At 69.1% G+C, this 15117-nt stretch overlaps 2 protein-coding genes across 2 annotated transcripts in view; one reads left to right on the top strand and one right to left on the bottom strand.

Annotated features, from left to right (window-relative positions):
- Positions 1–443: 443 nt before the first annotated feature.
- On the top strand, positions 444–4004 carry LOC142823788 (urotensin-2 receptor-like). The gene is given in 3 exon segments (XM_075915192.1): positions 444–760; positions 762–1647; positions 3436–4004. Coding segments are annotated over 2 exon segments (975 nt in total). The 5' UTR covers positions 444–643; the 3' UTR covers positions 1620–1647; positions 3436–4004.
- Positions 4005–4338: 334 nt separating this feature from the next.
- Positions 4339–15117, bottom strand: part of LOC102447805 (myosin-10-like) — a 51986-nt gene continuing 41207 nt past the window's right edge. The window contains exons 35-44 of the mRNA XM_075915166.1: positions 14631–14843; positions 14362–14523; positions 13965–14093; positions 11912–12000; positions 11372–11495; positions 10350–10558; positions 8858–8966; positions 7854–8026; positions 7206–7229; positions 4339–5993 (exon numbers count right to left, since the gene is read on the bottom strand). Of these exons, the coding sequence (XP_075771281.1) occupies positions 5843–5993; positions 7206–7229; positions 7854–8026; positions 8858–8966; positions 10350–10558; positions 11372–11495; positions 11912–12000; positions 13965–14093; positions 14362–14523; positions 14631–14843 (1383 nt within the window). The 3' untranslated portion in view covers positions 4339–5842. The remainder of the gene's footprint in view (positions 5994–7205; positions 7230–7853; positions 8027–8857; positions 8967–10349; positions 10559–11371; positions 11496–11911; positions 12001–13964; positions 14094–14361; positions 14524–14630; positions 14844–15117) is intronic.

The raw sequence follows: 15117 nt of genomic DNA on the forward strand, positions 1-15117 counted from the left end.
GTCCCGCCTCCCCCCCAGCCCCAAGCAGGCTGCTCTGCGGAGCGCCGCCCAGACAGAAGCCGGGAGCATGCGCCCCCCGCCAGGGGCCAGCCCGCCTCGGCCCCGCATACCGACCTGGCAGGGTGCGTGGAATGCGCACAGAGCAGACGGCGCAGGCCAGACACACACAAGCCCCCGGCCGCGCCCGCCGCCCGCCCAGCCAGGGCGCCGCCAGACACCGACCACGCCGGAGCCCGGGCAGCGGGGGGCACAAGGCCAGCGACGGGGCGAACGGACTCCCCCGGCCCCAGCGCTTCCAGCGCCGCTTGGAGCCTTGGCCGAGAGCGCGCCCGACGGAACCACCGACTGAGACAGAGAGACGGCCAGCCAGACCGACAGACAGACAGTCTGGGGAGAGAAAGACAAGGGGCTCTGGGGACAGACAGACAGACACAGGAGGTTCTGGGGACAGACAGACAGAGACACAGGAGGTTCTGGGGACAGACGGGAGGTTTTAGGGACAGACAGACAGACAGGGGGCTCTGGAGACAGACAGAGACAGACAGACAGGAGCTCCGTGGGCTGGCCAGCCAGCCAGACAAGCTGCTGGCCGAGTGACACTTCTCCTCCGGTCGGCCGACGCCCCCCCCCCTCGCCCCCCGCCATGGACCCCCCTGCCAACCTGTCGTCCTGGGACGGGCCGCTGGAGCCGGCGGCCGGGCTGCCGGGGGCGGCGGCGCTGGGCGCGGTGCTGAGCCTGCTGGGCGCGGCCGGGGCGGCGGGGGAACCTGTACACGCTGGCGGTGGCGCGGGCCGGGGCGGCCCCCTCCGCGCTGCGGGGCCACATCGTGCACCTGGCGCTGGCCGACCTGCTGTACCTGGCCGGGCTGCCCTTCGTGGTGCACAACGGGCTGGCACAGGACTGGCACTTCGGCGAGGCCGGCTGCCGGGCCCTGCTGGGTCTGGACCTGCTCACCATGCAGGCCAGCGCCCTCCTGCTCACCCTGCTGAGCACCGAGCGGTGCCGGGCCGTGCGGCGCCCCTTCCGGGCCGCCCGCCGCTCGGCCGCCCGCCGCCACGCCCTGGCCGCCGCCGCCTGGGCCGCCGCCTTCGCCCTGGCCCTGCCCATGATGCTGATGGTGCGGCAGGAGGAGCGGGTGGTGGGCGACGGGCGGGCCCGCCGGCTCTGTGTGCCCACCTGGGACGAGGCCCCCCACAAAACCTACCTCACCCTGCTCTTCGGCACCACCATGGCGGGGCCCGGGCTGGCGCTGGGCTACCTCTACGGGCGCCTGGCCCGGGCCTACTGGCGCTCGCAGACCCAGGGGGTGCTGGGCCCCCGGCGGCGCCCCCGGCAGCGCGTCTTCCTCCCCCTCTTCCTAATCGTGCTGGCCTTCTGGGCCTGCTTCCTGCCCTTCTGGCTCTGGCAGCTGGTGCCCCTCTACAGCCCCGGCACGGCCGCCCACCTGCCCGCGGCCACCGAGATCTACGTCAACTTCCTGGTGACCTGCCTGACCTACACCAACAGCTGCATCGACCCCTTCCTCTACACGCTGCTGACCCGCACCTACCGCCAGTACCTGCGGGCGCGCCGGGCCGGGCGCGGGGGGGCGCAGCGGACACTGAGCACCGGGCACTGAGGAGCAAAGCGACCCCTGCCCCACGCAGGTAGGGGCATGCGGCAGGGGCTGAGAAGGGCACTGCTGGGGGGACCTCGCAGAGTTGGTGGTAGGTGCTGCAGGGCACTGCTGGGGGGAAGCTCACAGCGCTGGGAAAGGTGCCATAGGGAAGAGCACAACATAGGGGAATGATGTGGTGGGGCACTGCTGGGGGAAGCTCGCAGCACTGGGGAATGGTGCGGTGGGGCACTGCTGGAGGAAGCTCGCAGCACCAGGGAATGATGCGGTGAGGCACTGCTGGGGGGAAGCTCGCAGCACTGGGGAATGGTGAGGTGGGGCACTGCTGGGGGAAGATCGCAGCACTGGAGAATGGTGCGGTGGGGCACTGCTGGGGGAAGCTCGCAGCACTGGGGAATGGTGCGGTGGGGCACTGCTGGGGGGAAGCTTGCAGCACTGGGGAATGGTGAGGTGGGGCACTGCTGGGGGAAGCTCGCAGCACTGGGGAATGGTGCGGTGGGGCACTGCTGGAGGAAGCTCGCAGCACCAGGGAATGGTGCGGTGGGGCACTGCTGGGGGAAGCTCGCAGCACCGGGGAATGGTGTGGTGGGGCACTGCTGGGGGAAGATCGCAGCACCAGGGAATGGTGCGGTGGGGCACTGCTGGGGGAAGCTCGCAGCACCAGGGAATGGTGCGGAGGGGCACTGCTGGGGGAAGTTCGCAGCACTGGAGAATGGTGCGGTGGGGCACTGCTGGGGGAAGCTCGCAGCACCAGGGAATGGTGCGGTGGGGCACTGCTGGGGGAAGCTCGCAGCACCGGGGAATGGTGCGGAGGGGCACTGCTGGGGGAAGTTTGCAGCACTGGAGAATGGTGCGGTGGGGCACTGCTGGGGGAAGATCGCAGCACCGGGGAATGGTGCGGAGGGGCACTGCTGGGGGAAGCTCACAGCACCGGGGAATGGTGCGGTGGGGCACTGCTGGGGGAAGCTCGAAGCACCGGGGAATGGTGCGGTGGGGCACTGCTGGGGGAAGCTCGCAGCACCGGGGAATGGTGCGGTGGGGCACTGCTGGGAGAAGATCGCAGCACCGGGGAATGGTGCGGAGGGGCACTGCTGGGGGAAGCTCGCAGCACCGGGGAATGGTGCAGAGGGGCACTGCTGGGGGAAGCTCGCAGCACCGGGGAATGGTGCGGTGGGGCACTGCTGGGGGAAGCTCACAGCACCGGGGAATGGTGCGGTGGGGCACTGCTGGGAGAAGATCGCAGCACCGGGGAATGGTGCGGAGGGGCACTGCTGGGGGAAGCTCGCAGCACCGGGGAATGGTGCAGAGGGGCACTGCTGGGGGAAGCTCGCAGCACCTGGGAATGGTGCGGTGGGGCACTGCTGGGGGAAGCTCGCAGCACCGGGGAATGGTGCGGTGGGGCACTGCTGGGGGAAGCTCGCAGCACCGGGGAATGGTGCGGTGGGGCACTGCTGGGGGAAGCTCGCAGCACCGGGGAATGGTGCGGTGGGGCACTACTGGGGGAAGCTCGCAGCACCGGGGAATGGTGCGGTGGGGCACTGCTGGGGGAAGCTCGCAGCACTGGAGAATGGTGCGGAGGAGCACTGCTGGGGGAAGCTCGCAGCTGTGGAATCCCCCGTTCTCCAGCCTTGTAGCTAGGGGTGGGCTGGTCTGGGAGGTGGGGGGCGGGGCCTCTCCCCTCTAGGAGGCAGCAGCCCCATTGATGCACCCCCAGAGCTTGACCCTGGCTCCCAGGACAGGGGGGCAGCCTTTGGCAGGTGGGGTCCCACCCGTGACCTCACATTCTCTTCCTGAGCCCCCCCTCTCGCTTCACCCTTAGGAGCGGCTGCAGCCTGGCCCTGTACAGGCCCCACCCCACTCGCCACCCCCCAGGGGAGGAAGATGCACCAGCCCCCCCCGAGGTCCGGACCCTGCGCAGCTGGGACCCGAAGAAGAGGGCCCAGAGCAGCGAAAAACAAGGCGCCAGGACTCCTGGGTTGGCGGCAGCCCCCGGCACCGGGCGGAGCAGCGGGGGGGAGGAGGTTGCTGCCCCCCGTGGTGCCTTGGGGGATCCCGGAATGCTACGAACATGTGGGGGGTGGGGCTGGGTTTCTACGTGGGGGAGGAACCCACAGCCCCCAGGCATGAATGCAGCTGGGGGTCGCACCCCTGCACCCAGCGCCATGCTGCCTGCGGGGAGGGGCCACACGTCGGCATCACACTTGCCCTGTGCCAGCCCCACCCTGGGGAGCCGAGCGTGAGCCCCACGGGGGCCCAGGAGCCTCCCCCTTATTGAAAGGAAAGTGCCTTCACCATACCAGTGGGATGGGGGCAGGGCCTGACAGCCAGGACTCCTGGGGTCTCTCCCTGGCTCTGGGAGGGCAGCGGGGGCTAGTGGTTAGAGCGGGGGGGAGGGGCAGCCAGGACTCCTGGGGTCTCTCCCTGGCTCTGGGAGGGCAGCGGGGGCTAGTGGTTAGAGCGGGGGGGAGGGGCAGCCAGGACTCCTGGGTTCTCCCTGGCTCCATGCCTGCAGAAACACTCGGCGTGAAGATTGTAGCTGGGTGATGGCGGCCGCGGCGGCGACGGGGCCAGGGATCCCGGCCCCATGGGGCTGTCCGGGAAAGGGGAGAGGGATGCGAGGGGTTGGCCAATAAACCCTCCCCCCTCCCTCCTCGGTTTCCCTGTGTGACTCTGGGCCGGCGCCAGCCGGGACCCCCAGCCCAGGGAGGGGCCACGCGGCGGGTAAATCCGAGATGAACTTTAATCGAAGACACAAACCGGGCGGGGGAGTGTTTAAAAAAGCAGCCAGCAGAACCGCGCACACCGCTTGGGTCCTGCCCGCCCCAGCCCCAACCCAGCCCCCGGGGAGCCCCCCCCCCCCTTGTGCAGAGACCAGGCGACCTGGCAAAGCCAGGCAGGATCCGGGCCCTGACAGCCCAAGGCCGGGGGGGGGGGGGGGGGGGAGCTTAGCAAAGAGATTCCGTCTCTTGGGGGCGGAGGGGGGCAGCCTGGGTTGGCAACCGCACAGCAGCCCACAAGCTGTTACAGGGAAAGTGAAAACTCAGGTCCCATGGGGGTAGGAGAAGACAGGACGTGGGGCTACATGTGTCCTTGGGTTGGATTTGAGGGCAGGATACCGGGGTAGATGGGCCCAGGGAGGGGAGGGCGGGATACCGGGGTAGATGGGCCCAGGGAAGGGAGGGCGGGATACCGGGGTAGATGGGCCCAGGGAAGGGAGGGCGGGATACCGGGGTAGATGGGCCCAGGGAAGGGAGGGCGGGATACCGGGGTAGATGGGCCCAGGGAAGGGAGGGCGGGATACCGGGGTAGATGGGCCCAGGGAAGGGAGGGCGGGATACCGGGGTAGATGGGCCCAGGGAAGGGAGGGCGGGATACCGGGGTAGATGGGCCCAGGGAAGGGAGGGCGGGATACCGGGGTAGATGGGCCCAGGGAGGGGAGGGCGGGATACCGGGGTAGATGGGCCCAGGGATCTGCGCCAGGTGACCAGGGAGAGGGCAGCTGTGGCGGACTGTGAAATATGTGAACAGTGCCAGTGCCTCAGTTTCCCTACCTGGCGCCTGGTTACCCAGGCAGTGGGGAGGATGTGTACAGTGAGGTAACACACACCAGCTGCAGGGACCAATGGGGCGGCACCTATTCCTGCAGGGAGCCGGCCGAGTGGGACCAGAAGGGGGCAAAGGGTGGGGACCAGGTTTCCCAGGAGCAAGGGTGCAGGCGGGGCCGGGGGGCAGGGCCGGGGGGGGGGACTGGGACTCCAGGGGGCGGGGCAGAGCTCGGGGCTCCGGCCCCGCCCACAGGCACTTTGCTGTGTTCAGGGCTCTGGGATAAGGGAGGTTTCCTATGCTGAGTCCAGACCCCCAACCCCTCCTGTGTTCCCACGGCCCCTGTCACGCCGGATCCAGGGAAGGGGCAGGGGGCAGGCCTGGGGACCAGGGCGTAGCAAGGGATCCCAGGCCCAGGGGTGCTGCGTGGGGGGCAGGGGATTCCAGTAGGGGGCTGGCGCTGTGCCCCCTGGCGATCAGGCCCTGAGGGGGGGCAGGGGGGTTATTTCACAGGGGGAGCCACTCGGCCCCTGGGGCTCCCTGCTATAAAGTGCTGGCTGAGATGCGACCCGCCCCCAGTGCGGGGGGGGCCAGGATGGTGCCCCCGGCCTTGTGCTGAGCCTGGTCTTGTCGCTGCGCGGGGGGGGGGGGCCCGTCTGTGCCCTCCCGAGTCCCGGGACCCCTCAGGGGGCGGGGGGCTCGGCCGGGGGGGGCTGCGACTGGGGGTCGGGCCCCGGGGTCTCTGCGTCGGGCCCGTCGGTCTCCTCGTCCGAGACGCCCTCCAGCCGGAAGACCTGACGCACCGTGCGGGTGGTGAACGTCAGGGGGACACGCCTGGGGGAGGGAGAGAGGAGTCAGTGGGGGCCACAGGGCACCCCCCCAGCATCCTCCCTGCAGCCCCCACGGGACCTCACAGCCAATCTCCCATCCCCATTATGCCCTGCCCCCCCCAGGGCCCCTCCCCCGCTCCTCCCTACAACCACCCCCCTTCACCTTACTCTCCCCACCCCTCCTTGGAGGCCCCTGTACCAGTGCCCCCTCACAACAGCCTGCCCCCTGCCAGGAAAGACCCACTTGGCCCCACAAGCTCCCCCCCACACACACACACACACAGCTGAGCGCAGCCGTAGCCTCACACAGCAGAGCCTGGGGAGCAAGCTGGGACTGTGCGTGCCTCAGTTTCCCCGGTAATGCATGGTCACTGGGTGGGGGAGGGTTGCAGAGACTCAGGTACCTAGCAGGTGATGAAAAGCCGGCTCAGTGGCACCGGCTGGAGGACAGAGAGTAAAGGAGGGGCCAGGTGACCCCAGATTTCGGGGGCACAGGGCCAGAGGAGGAGCCGGGGAGGAGTTGGGGGGAGGGCGCTGGGAGCGTGACACTGGGGATGGGTGGGGGGCAGAGCTGAGGGCTCCAATCCAACCCACATGGACTTTGTCGTAACTTTAACCAAGTCCTTCCTACGCCGCGGCCCGACCCCATCTGCGTCCACACCACTGGCGGAGTCACTCCGGATCAAGGGACTGGTGCGGGGGAGGGGCAGTCTCCCGTCCAGGCCGGGAGGACTCACTGGGGGGCGGCAGGCCCCAGGGCTGGGGAAGCTGGCGGGGGGGGTCTATGCCAGGGATTGTGGGCCCCCAGGGACTGTCCCAGAGGTGGCGTGAGCCCCAGACCCGGGGATCCAGGACATGAGCAACCCCCGAGGCTGGTAACAGCCCCCCATGGGCCCAGAGCTAGCACTGCCCAGAGTGGGGGGCATGTGTGGAGGGAGGGGGGAGGGGAAGAACACTCCCCGGGGGGGGCAAAGAGAAATGTGGGGGGACCCCTGAGCTCAGAGGGGTGGGCGACAGAGCTCAGATGGGGGGAGCCCAGGTAGGGGAAGGAGGACCCCAAAAAGGGAAGAGGAATTCAGGGGCCCCCCACACCCAAGCACCCTCCCGCGCAGGGTGCCAGGAGCAGGCACTGCCACACAGCACACAGGCTGGCAAGCCGGGGGGGGGCACGGAGCAGGAGCTGGGGAGGGGGGAGCAGGAGGTGGGGGGGACGTACTTGCGCTGGAGACGCTCCAACTTGCTGGGGGGGTCAGAAGACAGAGAAGTCAACAGGAGAGACAGAGAACGTGAGAGAGCAAGAGCCCCAGCCCCGGAGAGAAAGGGGGCTAGCGGGCAGAGCGGGGGGAAGGGCTGGGAGTCAGGACGCCTGGGTTCTCCTTGTGCCTCTTCTGCGGGCCCCGCCGCCCCCCTGCCTCAGTTTCCCCTCCCCTGCAGAACTGCTGCACTGGACCAAATCTCCCGGTGGGAGACGTCGCCCCCTGGTGGCACTGCCGGGCTAAACCCACCCTCCTCCGGCATCAGAGGGTCCCAAGCACCCGGGAGGGCGGGACCCCACCCGGGACCCCACCCATCCCTAGGGGGGCTGCCTGGGGGATGGGGGAAGAGCCGTGAGGTCAGACATGCAAGGGAGGAGTGGTCTGTGCCAGAGCTGGATTCGAACCCCCAGCCACATGGGGAGAGCTAGGCTCAAATCCCACAGGCCCCAGACCCCCAACAGCAGGGGGGTTCAAATTCCCTCCCCATAACCCCGCAGGGCTCCTCCTCCGGACCACAGCGCCCCCCCGGAGGTGTCCAGTGACCTCCCGCCCAGTGCCCCCCCACCTGCCCCTGGCGCCCCCCCATCCAGGGCGGGGCCCCTGCTCACCTGAGCCGGTTGCGCAGGGTGGTGACCTCGCGGTTCATGGACTCGGCCGACTCGGTGACGTCGTCCAGCTCCCGCTGCATGCGGCGCCGGCTGGCGTTGGCCCGGGAAGCCTCCTCCTCCGCCTCCTCCAGCTGCCGCTTCAGCTGCTTCAGCCGGATGTTGCCCTTCTCCACCTGCCGGCAGGGAGCAGGCGGCTCGGCGCGGGCTGGGGGGGCTCCGTGCCGGGCCAGACGGTGGGCGCCGGGGCGTACTGAGCCGTGGGGAGCTGAGCAGGCCTGGGGTCAGCAGGGGACCGCGGGGCACAGAGAGGGTTGGGGACCAGCAGGGGGCGCTGGTGGGTAGGACAGGTCTAGGAGTCAGCGTGGGTCGCCGTGGGGCAGGGATAGGGGGTCAGCAGGAGGCACTGTAGGGGCAGAAGCTAGCTCCAGGGCTGGGGGCCAGCGGGAGGTGCCACGGGGCAGTACCAGTGGGCAGAGTGGAACCAGCAGGGGGTACTCTGGGGCAGGACTGGGAGGTGGGGCTGGTGGACAGCAGGTGCCGTGGGGCGGGGCCAGTGGGCAGGGGGTTCCGTGGGGCAGGGCTGGCAGCCAGGGGGCACCATGGGGCAGGGCCAGTGGGTAGGGTGGAACCAGCAGGGGGCGCTGTGGGGCAGGGCTGGCAGCCAGGGGGCGCCGTGGGGCAGGGCCAGTGGGTATGGTGGAACCAGCAGGGGGCGCCGCAGGGCAAGGCTGGCAGCCAGGAGGCACCATGGGCAGGGCCAGTGGGTAGGGTGGAACCAGCAGGGGGCACTGTGGGGCAGGGCTGGCAGCCAGGGGGCGCCGTGGGGCAGGGCCAGTGGGTATGGTGGAACCAGCAGGGGGCGCCGCAGGGCAAGGCTGGCAGCCAGGAGGCACCATGGGCAGGGCCAGTGGGTAGGGTGGAACCAGCAGGGGGCGCCACAGGGCAGAGCTGGCAGCCAGGGGGCGCCGTGGGGCGGGGCCGGTGGCCGTGGGGCGGGGCCATACCTGCTCCTTGAACTGGTCGGCGGAGCGTCGCTCCTCCTCCACCTGCAGCACCACCTCCTTCAGCCGCTTCTCCGCCCGGCGCACCAGCTTCCCGGACAGCAGCCGCTCCCTGGAGGGGGGGGGGGGGTCAGCGCCTGGCTCCTGGGGCAGCCCCAGCCCAGCCCCCAGAAACACCCAGCCCCCGCGCTGGCGTTGCCCCAGGGCATGCTGGGTAATCACACCCCCAGGTCCCATGGCAGTGGGCTGCACCCCAGGAGAGTTAGCTCCAGAGCATGCTGGGTAACCGCACCCTACGCTCTGCCCCCCCCCCACCTTCACTGCCAGCCTAATGTACAGCCCCAGGGCATGCTGGGTAACCGCACCCTACGCTCTGCCCCCCCCCACCTTCACTGCCAGCCTAAGGTACGGCCCCAGGGCATGCTGGGTAACCGCACCCTACGCTCTGCCCCCCCCCCACCTTCACTGCCAGCCTAAGGTACGGCCCCAGGGCATGCTGGGTAACCGCACCCTACGCTCTGCCCCCCCCCCACCTTCACTGCCAGCCTAAGGTACGGCCCCAGGGCATGCTGGGTAACCGCACCCTACGCTCTGCCCCCCCCCCACCTTCACTGCCAGCCTAAGGTACGGCCCCAGGGCATGCTGGGTAACCGCACCCTACGCTCTGCCCCCCCCCACCTTCACTGCCAGCCTAAGGTACGGCCCCAGGGCATGCTGGGTAACCGCACCCTACGCTCTGCCCCCCCCCCCCACCTTCACTGCCAGCCTAACGTACAGCCCCAGAGCATGCTGGGTAACCGCACCCTACACTCTGCCCCCCCCCCCCCACCTTCACTGCCAGCCTAAGGTACGGCCCCAGAGCATGCTGGGTAACCGCACCCTACGCTCTGCCCCCCCCCCACCTTCACTGCCAGCCTAACGTACAGCCCCAGGGCATGCTGGGTAACTGCACCCTACGCTCTGCCCCCCCCCCACCTTCACTGCCAGCCTAACGTACAGCCCCAGGGCATGCTGGGTAACCGCACCCTACGCTCTGCCCCCCCCCCCACCTTCACTGCCAGCCTAAGGTACGGCCCCAGGGCATGCTGGGTAACCGCACCCTACGCTCTGCCCCCCCCCACCTTCACTGCCAGCCTAACGTACAGCCCCAGAGCATGCTGGGTAACCGCACCCTACACTCTGCCCCCCCCCCACCTTCACTGCCAGCCTAACGTACAGCCCCAGAGCATGCTGGGTAACCGCACCCTACACTCTGCCCCCCCCCCCACCTTCACTGCCAGCCTAAGGTACGGCCCCAGAGCATGCTGGGTAACCGCACCCTATGCTCTGCCCCCCCCCCCACCTTCACTGCCAGCCTAACGTACAGCCCCAGGGCATGCTGGGTAACTGCACCCTACGCTCTGCCCCCCCCCCACCTTCACTGCCAGCCTAACGTACAGCCCCAGGGCATGCCGTGTAGCCACTTTCCAACTCTGGGAGGTGGCCCTGGGCTCACCGGGACTCCTGCTCCAACTGCTCCTCCAGCTGGGCCACCTTGGCCTCCAGCGAGGCGATGGCCAGCTTGTACTTGGACTTGACGGAGCCGTCCAGCTCGCCCAGCTTGGCCCGCAGCTCCTTGTTCTGCCGCTCCAGCTGCTGCCGGACGTTCTCCGCCTTCTGCACCACGCTGCGCTCCACCCCCAGCTCCGTCGTCAGCGTCTCCACCTGCGGGGGGGCGGTGTCATGGGGGGTCTGCAATCCAGCCCCACCAGGCCCGGCCCCATGCCCCAAGGTGCCACTGGTGGGGGCTGGGCTGCAGGGAGCAGGGGGAGAGGGCTCCAGTAGGGGGTTCTGGGCTGCAGGGAGCAGGGGGAGAGGGTTCCAGCAGGGGGCGCTGGACTGCAGGGAGTGTGGTGGGGGCCCAACAGGGGGTTCTGGGCTGCAGGGAGCAGGGGGAGGGGGCTCCAGCAGGGGGCGCTGGGCTGCAGGGAGCAGGGGGAGGGGGTTCCGGCAGGGGGTTCTGGGCTGCAGGGAGCAGGGGGAGGGGGTTCCAGCAGGGGGCGCTGGGCTGCAGGGAGCAGGGGGAGGGGGTTCCGGCAGGGGGTTCTGGGCTGCAGGGAGCAGGGGGAGGGGGTTCCAGCAGGGGGCGCTGGGCTGCAGGGAGCAGGGGGAGGGGGTTCCAGCAGGGGGCGCTGGGCTGCAGGGAGCAGGGGTTCCAGCAGGGGGCGCTGGGCTGCAGGGAGAGTGATGGGGGCCTGGGCAGGGGGTTCTGGGCTGCAGGGAGCAGGGGGAGGGGGTTCCAGCAGGGGGTGCTGGGCTGCAAGGAGCAGGGCGGGGGTCGGCAGGGGGTTCTGGGCTGCAGGGAGCAGGAGCAGAGGGTTCCAGCAGGGGGCGCTGGGCTGCAGGGAGCAGGAGCAGAGGGTTCCAGCAGGGGGCGCTGAGTGCAGGGATTGGGGCCCCACAGGGGGGCTCTCCCTGGCTGGCAGTGCTGGCCCCGTCGCAGCCCTGGTCGGGCAGGATCGTGCCCCTCGTGCCCACCTGCAGGAGCAGCTTGCGGTAGCGATCGTTCAGCAGCTCCGCGTTGCTCTGCTCCTCGTCCAGCTCCTCCTCCAGCTGCCCGATCCGGGCCTCCAGGTGCCGCTTCTCATCCAGCAGCGCCGTCCTGCGGGGAGGGAGGGCAGGGCCGGGCTGGGGAGGGCTGGGAGCCTGGGGCAGGGCCGGCAGCCCCAGGTATGTAGCCAGGTCACAGCAGCAGAATCGCCTGGGGAGGGGGGGGCGAGTCCACAGGGGGCCTGGGGCAGCGGGCGAGGGGGGCAGGTACGCACAGCAGGGCACACAAGGGCTGTGTCACGAGCAGGCCAGGGAGGAAGTGGGGCAGGCAAGGAGGTGGGACCAATGGGGCACACACCAGGGCAGAGACGGGAGTGGCTGGGTAAGGCCCACCACCGGCATGGGGGGAGGGCGTCCGGGCAGCGCTCGGGGCCCAGAGTGCTTCTTAGCAGCAGTAGGTGGGGCTTGCAACAATGGGCGGGGCTTGCAACAATGGGCGGGGCTTGCAGCAATGGGCGGGGCACTCACTTGCCGCTGGCACCATTGGCCAGCTCATCGGCCATGTCGTCACGTTCCTGCTGCGCCTGCCGCTTGGCTCGCTCGGCTGCCGCCAGCTCCTGGAACAGGCAGCAGGGAGGTCGGGGACAGGCGGTGGCGCACAACCCAGCGCACACCCAGCCTCAGTAGCTCCGCCCCCTCCCCTCCTGAAACGGCAGTAGCCCCGCCTCCAATGAAAGAAAGAGCTCTTCCTGGAGCACCCCCAGAGCTGGAGTTGTGGGGCGGCGCCGCGCTTGTGTCGGACGGTTGCGCCTTGGAGACGCCAACAGGCTTGGCCACGTGACGGGCGGCCCACGGTGAGCAGCCGGCCTCGCTCGGTGCCAGCCACGTCCCAGGAGCTTCCCCTCCTTCCTTGCATCCTTCTCCATCCCTCTCTTTCCTCCCTCCCCGCCCTCCTTCCTTCTCCATCCCTCTCCTTCCTCCCCTCCCTCCTTCCCTCCTTCTCCATCCCTCTCCTTCCTCCCTCCCTCCTTCCTTCCTTCTCCATCCCTCTCCTTCCTCCCTCCCCGTCCTCCTTCCTTCTCCATCCCTCTCCTTCCTCCCTCCCCGCCCTCCTTCCTTCTCCATCCCTCTCCTTCCTCCCCTCCCTCCTTCCCTCCTTCTCCATCCCTCTCCCTCCTCCCTCCCTCCCCGCCCTCCTTCCTTCTCCATCCCTCTCCTCCCTCCCCTCCCTCCTTCCTTCCTTCTCCATCCCTCTCCCTCCTCCCTCCCTCCTTCCTTCCTTCTCCATCCCTCTCCTTCCTCCCCTCCCTCCTTCCTTCTCCATCCCTCTCCTCCCTCCCCGCCCTTCTTCCTTCCTTCTCCATCCCTCTCCTTCCTCCCCTCCCTCCTTCCCTCCTTCTCCATCCCTCTCCTTCCTCCCTCCCTCCTTCCTTCCTTCTCCATCCCTCTCCTCCCTCACCTCCCTCCCTCCTTCCTTCTCCATCCCTCTCCTCCCTCACCTCCCTCCCTCCTTCCTTCTCCATCCCTCTCCTCCCTCACCTCCCTCCCTCCTTCCTTCTCCATCCCTCTCCTTCCTCCCCTCCCTCCTTCCCTCCTTCTCCATCCCTCTCCTCCCTCCCTCCCTCCTTCCTTCCTTCTCCATCCCTCTCCTCCCTCCCCTCCCTCCCTCCTTCCTTCTCCATCCCTCTCCTTCCTTCCCTCCTTCCTTATCCATCATTCTCCTTCCTCCATTATCCATCCCTCTCCTCCCTCCCCTCCCTCCTTCCTTCCTTATCCATCCCTCTCCCTCCTTCCTTTAGCCCTTGAGCTGTTCGATGGTGAAGGATCGACTGGCCCCGCGTTTTGGGGTCAGAGCTGAGGCGTGAATTGACCCAGGACTGGGACTGGCCCTTTGGGAACCTGTTTGGAGCTGGGTTTTCAGCACCTCTCCCAAGTGTGTGTGTGTGGGGGGGGGGGGGGGGGCTGGCTGTGGAAGGGGGAGGGGGCGTGTCTAGGGGACTGCGTGTGACTTCTGGCTGGCCAGGGTGGGGACCAGACGTGCTCTGTGTGCCTGAGTCTCTCCCCCCCCCCCCCCCCCCCCGTGGGCTGTACGGAGTCCTGTCTCAGAGCCATTTGACCCTCTCCAGTTCACCCTGGTTTGGCCTCCAGAAACCTCCTATATTACAGCCACTCACCTCAGTAGCCCCGCCCCACATGACGTTGCTCCGCCCCCTCACCTCCTGCAGCTGAAGTAGCCCCGCCCCACATGACATCGCTCCGCCCCCTTACCTCCTGCAGCTGCAGTAGCCCCCGCCCCACATGACGTCGCTCCGCCCCTTACCTCCTGCAACTGCAGTAGCCCCGCCCCAAATGACGTCGCTCTGCCCCCTTACCTCCTGCAAGCTGCAGTAGCCCTGCCCCACATGACGTCGCTCCGCCCCCTCACCTTCTGCAGCTCCAGTAGCCCCGCCCCACATGATGTCGCTCCGCCCCCTTACCTCTTGCAGCTGCAGTAGCCCCGCCCCAAATGACGTCGCTCTGCCCTCTTACCTCCTGCAACTGCAGTAGCCCTGCCCCACATGACGTTGCTCCGCCCCCTTACCTCCTGCAGCTGCAGTAGCTCCGCCTCCAAGCTTTTCAGCTTCTTCTCGTTCTCCCTGGACTGGATGAAGATCTCCTCGCGGGACGTGCGGGACTCCTCCACCTCCCGCCACAGCTCCTTCATCTGGACCTGCGGGGGGGTCGGGCTGTGAGCAAGGGCGAGACCTCGCACCCCCTCCCCCCGCCCGGACGCCAGGGCCCCACAACGCAGGGTAAGCCCCTCCCCCGAAGCACCCAGACACAATGCTCCTGCGGCGCCGGAAGAGGAAAAACGGGATACTCCAGCTCCCAGCATGCACTGCTCCCCTTCTGGCTTTCCCTGTGGCCCAGCTGGATGACCAACACTCCACCCCCAGCCACACAAGCCCCTCCCCCTGGCCCAAAGCCCCTCCCCCTACCTGCAGTTTGCGGAGCTGCTTGATGGCCTCGTCCCGCCCCTTGTTGGCGGAGTCGATCTGCCCCAGCACCTCCTGCAGGTCCAGCTCCAGCTTCTTCCGCGCCGCCGCCACCTGCGCCCGCTGCTTCCGCTCCCCGTCCAGCTCCTGCTCCAGGTCCCGCACCTGGGGCGACGGGGGAGGGAGAGTCACATGGCCAGGCCCATGGCCCCCACCCCCATCCCCTGCTCCCAACCTGTGCCCCCCCCTCCCGACTGGCCCAGCGCCCCCACCTGCTTGGCCAGCAGCTTCTTCTTGTCGTCGCTGGCGTCGTCGCGGCTCTGCAGCTCCCGCTCGTGCTGCGCCCTCAGGGCCTGCAGGGTCACCTCCAGCCGCAGCTTCCCGTCCTCCGCGCCCTGCAGCTCGTCCTCCAGCTCCTCCAGCTGCGCCCGCATCTCCTGCGTCTGCTGCTCCAGCGCCCGCTTGGACCGCTCCAGCTCGTGCACCTGCGGCAGAGCGCAGACCGGGCTCCCAGTGTGCACCGGGCCACCACCCGCGGCGGGCACCGCCCCCGGCACGCACCGTGCCACCATACCCCGCGGCGGGCACCGTGCCACCATACCCTGCGGCGGGCACCGCCCCCGGCACGCACCGTGCCACCATACCCCGCGGCGGGCACCGTGCCACCATACCCCGCGGCGGGCACCGCCCCCGGCACGCACCGTGCCACCATACCCCGCGGCGGGCACCGTGCCACCATACCCCGCGGTGGGCACCGCC

This window comes from Pelodiscus sinensis, unplaced genomic scaffold, assembly GCF_049634645.1.
Source record: "Pelodiscus sinensis isolate JC-2024 unplaced genomic scaffold, ASM4963464v1 ctg34, whole genome shotgun sequence".
NCBI classification, from domain to species: domain Eukaryota; kingdom Metazoa; phylum Chordata; order Testudines; family Trionychidae; genus Pelodiscus; species Pelodiscus sinensis.